Here is a 4019-nt window from a genome sequence, read left to right on the forward strand (position 1 = left end):
TTCTGCCCCCCGCTCGTGATCTTTTCCCTTTTTTGGTCATGCCAATCACTCTTTTCCTTCCCATTCTCCTCCCCCTCCCCTTTGTGTGCGCTTGTTAGCTCTAGCGCTCCCCCCCTGCTCCCGCCGGGGGTGGTCTCGCCCCGCCCTTCCCCTTGCTGCTCGGCGCCATCTTGGGGGCACATGTGGTGGTGGTTCAATCCGTGTATTTTCAGCCTCGGCTTTCGCCTCAGCACCCCTGGCCTCTGCAGCCAGTTTGCCCCAAAAGGAGTTCACCGAGGATTCTGCGGGCGAGCTGAAGATGTTAGAGTCTTTCGGATGCAGAGTGGGCGCGTCACCTTTCTGTCGGCTTTGAGGGTCGACGGAACCCTCCTCAGCCGGGGGGCATGAGGTTTGCGTAGCCGCCCCAGTTCCCACCTGCGGGGTGGTTAACAGACAATCCCTGGCAGCCTTCCAGGTCTCCTGCTCGTGTCTAGCTTTTTTGAGAGCCTGGACGACTTCCCCACGCTTTCAGATTTTTCCCACTACCAGTACACATCGTTTCATCGCATAAAGCGCGGGAACATTTGTCCCACGCATCTGGGTGGAGTATATCCACCGGCTGGTCAATGACCCCAAGCTCCAAAAGTCTCTCAACTGCAAGAGTAAAATCTTTGGGCTTACAGTCAATACCCCACTGCCTATGCAGCTGTAATACGACCTTCGCAAGAGCTTCCATCCTCTTGGTTGGTCCGGGAGCGTCCTCCCCGCCGGGCTGGTCCTGCCGCTCCGGCCACCGTTCACCCGACTCCAGGTGAATGTTCCCGGGTTTCGGCACTACTTGTTGCCTTCACAGGCACGCGGTGACCTGGCTCAGGAACGGCACGGCGGCCGACCCCTGGCCGCACGGTCCATCAGCTGGCAGACACCAATGTGGAGGATGGCAAATGGCGTTTATTGCTGAACGACGCGACACTATATAGGCTAGGTTTATGATGTCACTTCTGTCTGCTTACATCATAAACTAAAAGCTGTTGGCTACCTGGAGGGGGGGCCTATGTTTCTGTACAGCGCGAGATCTTCCGGCCGCCAGGCCCTACCTAGCAACAGTCATATCCTCAGGCATCCTACGGGCCCTCCGTTGGCTCCGCACTGACTTGCCAATGGGGATGCACTTGTAGCGTCCCACTGGTGCTTTGGAGCCTTCCTGTACTGCTTGTGCCTGGTGCCCTGGCCCCACATGCCTCCTACCCATGGAAGCTGGCACAGACACCCTGCCAGCAGCACTGGTGCTCCCATGTTCATGGGGGTCATGGACGGGCTTAGGTGCAGGGGCCTTGCTGCTACTGGCTGCCCGGACCTGATCTCTTCTTGTCCCTTTCCACCAACATCATGCTGCTTTCTGAGTCCTGCTGTTCCGCTGGCCTCTTGTGCAGGACCTCACTTACGTCCCACTGAGCTGCGTCCTGCAGAGCCACGGTGTGGGCTGTGGGGCTGTGTGGGGCAGGTGCCTGGCTCCCTGCCTGTGCTGCTGTGCCCTGCTTGCCGAAGAGAGAAGCCAGTGCCTTTGCCGCCTCCTGTTCTGTGGGAGTGAGTGGCGAGCGCTGCTCCTCTTCCTCAGCAGCTGCAGCCAATGCAGCAGCTGCTGGCTCGGTGTCCATGGGATGTGTCGGGGCAGGAGACGCATTCTGCACGTTCCCGGCTGAGACTCCTGCCGTGTGTGTACCAGAGCTGCTGGGACGGCAGGACCCCTCCAAAAGCTCTGGGAACAAAGGGTTGACCCAGATGCTGTGGATCTTGATGTCCTCTTCTTGGGACAGTTCTTTGGTGCTGATATCTTCCCAGCAACCAAGCTTGGCCAGGGCCCCTGGGTGGTTCTTTGGCACTTGTGGGACTATGGCCCTGGGCGCCCTCAACCAGTGGTTCCCGCGGGCATGGGATGCCATGCTTGCAGGACTTCCTGCAGGACTTCCCCTCCTCGGGTGCTGGCTGCGGGCCAGCTGTCTCCACTCCAGCTCTGGCAGATCTTCCTCCTTCCTAGAGCAGACTGCCACATGTGTCATATCCTCCGGCTTCCCAAGAGCCCTCCGTTTGGTCCTCACCGATTTGCCTATGAGGATGCACTTGTAGCGTCCTACTGGTGCTTTGGAGCCTTCCTGTACTGCTTGTGCCTGGTGCCCTAGCCCCACATGCCTCATACCCATGGAAGCTGGCACAGACACCCTGCCAGCAGCACTGGTGCTCCCATGCTCATGGGGGTCATGCACGCGCTTAGGTGCAGGGGCCTTGCTGCTCCTGGCTGCCCAGACCTGATCTCTTCTTGTCCTTTCCACCAGCATCATGCTGCTTTCTGAGTCCCTCAAGAGGCACCGGTTTGTCTCCTCTGCAGCGTTGGTGTTGGCTGTGGGGCTGCATGGGGCACGCCTGCAGCTCTGCATCCTGCCGGCTGCATCCCACTCACCACAGTAGACCCGAGGAGATGGGACAAGCTGTTGGGGTCTGCTGGCAGCTTCCCTGCCCTGGGAAGAAGATCCGGAGGGTGCTGCTGCCTGCGGCTGCCCATGGCCCACCTGTGGGCAGGAAGAGCACGAGTCAGGTGATGGAGGTGGCTGCCTTGCCCCAGCAGCCCCCCAGTGCTGGCAAGCCCAGCCGCAGCACCAAGAAAGATCCATGTGGCCCCGTCCCACCGCCACCACCCCCTCCTGCCCCTCCTGCCCCATCTCTCACCTGGTGCAGGGTCTGCAGGCTGGGCAGCCTGCTCTGGTGCTGGGGGCGGGTGTTCGCCTCCTCATGCGTGGGCATCTTTGGCGGTGTCTGCTGCTGACCTGCCATGGTCACCCGGGGGAGATGCTGCCTCCTGAGGGAGTCGCTCTCCTGGGAGTGGACACCCCAGGGCTCTCGCCCCTTAAATACCCCCACGGTCACCGTGGAGACCCGCATCACATTGGCCTCTGGGCATGATGCGCTGCCTGCATCACAAAGCCCTGGGCAATGGCTGTGGAGATGCCCACGCCCCGCCCGTGAGCACCTGCGCCCCTTTTGAAGTGTCTCACTTGGTGAGGGACGCCAATGGCAATAGCTTTGCCACCAGGCTCTCCAGCATCTTTGTTTTTTGGCAAAGCAAGCCTGCACGGACACGATGCGGGTGGGTTGTCTCCCGTTGCTGGGGGCTGCTGGCTGACACCGAGAGGCGTGGGTGTTGTCCGTGGGCAGCTGCCTTCCCACACCGGTGAAGCTTCAGCACTGGCATCAGCTGTGGCTCTGCTCCTGGTGGTTCTGCCTGCTCCGGGCTGAGCGCTCTGGGAAGGGGAAGCATCCGTGAGTGTAGGAATGGGGATGTTTCCGAGGAGCAGCCCTGTGGTTTTCTAAACCTTCTGAGTACTGGGAGCCGAGCAGCGCTGGGCTCTGGGTGTGCCCGGGGCAGCTGCTCTGGCTGAGAGCGCCCTTCCCCTGCGATGCCTCTGCTGTCTCGCTGTCTGCCATGGGCTCTCCTCCCAGGTTGGAAGGGGGTGGCGTTTGGATCTTGGCTGAAGTGCATTCTTGATGGACGCGACCAGAAGGGGCAGATGTAGGCCTGTACGCCTTCAGCACCTTCCTAAGGGGCTTGTGCTGCTTTCCCCCTACAAAGACGGAGAGCCTGTGTTTCATGATGTGAGGTGGCTTCCTCTCTCTTGCCACAGGGCAACAAGCCGTGGATCTCCCTGCCCCGTGGAAAGGGTATCCGCCTGACCATTGCTGAAGAAAGAGACAAGAGACTGGCAGCCAAGCAGAGCAGCGGGTGAGCTCCAGCTCGGGTCAGCCGTGGTCCTTTCAGTGTATTAATTATACCGTTCACCAAGTGGCGGTGTGAGTGGCTGAGGAGCATCCAAGGGCTGGAGGGAGCCGTGCTGTGCCAGTGTGAAGCCACACTCTGCTCTCTAGAAGGGCCTGCTGATGCGGGGAGACTCCTGGTGACCTGAGCAATCACCAGAACCATCTTCCAGAAGGGCAAGGGGGAGCGGTAGGAGACCCTCCAGGCTGGTCCGCTCCTGGGAAGGTGCTGG

General features: G+C 60.5%; 1 protein-coding gene across 1 annotated transcript; it reads right to left on the reverse strand.

The window, feature by feature from the left end:
* Nucleotides 1-1319: 1319 nt before the first annotated feature.
* LOC121097582 lies at nucleotides 1320-3096 on the reverse strand. The gene is made up of 3 exons (XM_040614707.1): nucleotides 2704-3096; nucleotides 1758-2546; nucleotides 1320-1442 (listed from the first exon to the last, which is right to left on the reverse strand). The coding sequence occupies exons 1-3, from the start codon at nucleotides 2914-2916 to the stop codon at nucleotides 1320-1322; spliced, it is 1125 nt and encodes a 374-aa protein (XP_040470641.1). The 5' UTR covers nucleotides 2917-3096.
* Between the last annotated feature and the right edge of the window lie 923 nt (nucleotides 3097-4019).

The sequence above is a fragment of the Falco naumanni genome, chromosome 14, assembly GCF_017639655.2.
Source record: "Falco naumanni isolate bFalNau1 chromosome 14, bFalNau1.pat, whole genome shotgun sequence".
Classification (NCBI taxonomy): Eukaryota; Metazoa; Chordata; class Aves; order Falconiformes; family Falconidae; genus Falco; species Falco naumanni.

Bases quoted from the DNA above. Each gene is read 5' to 3' on its own strand.
- LOC121097582 (XM_040614707.1), bottom strand. From the start codon at position 2,916: ATGCGGGTCTCCACGGTGACCGTGGGGGTATTTAAGGGGCGAGAGCCC. The intron at 2,547-2,703 runs GTGAGAGATGGG...TCCTGCCCACAG, and splicing joins GCCTGCAGACCCTGCACCAG to GTGGGCCATGGGCAGCCGCA. The intron at 1,443-1,757 runs GTCAACCCTTTG...GTGGCTCTGCAG, and splicing joins TCAAGATCCACAGCATCTGG to GACGCAGCTCAGTGGGACGT.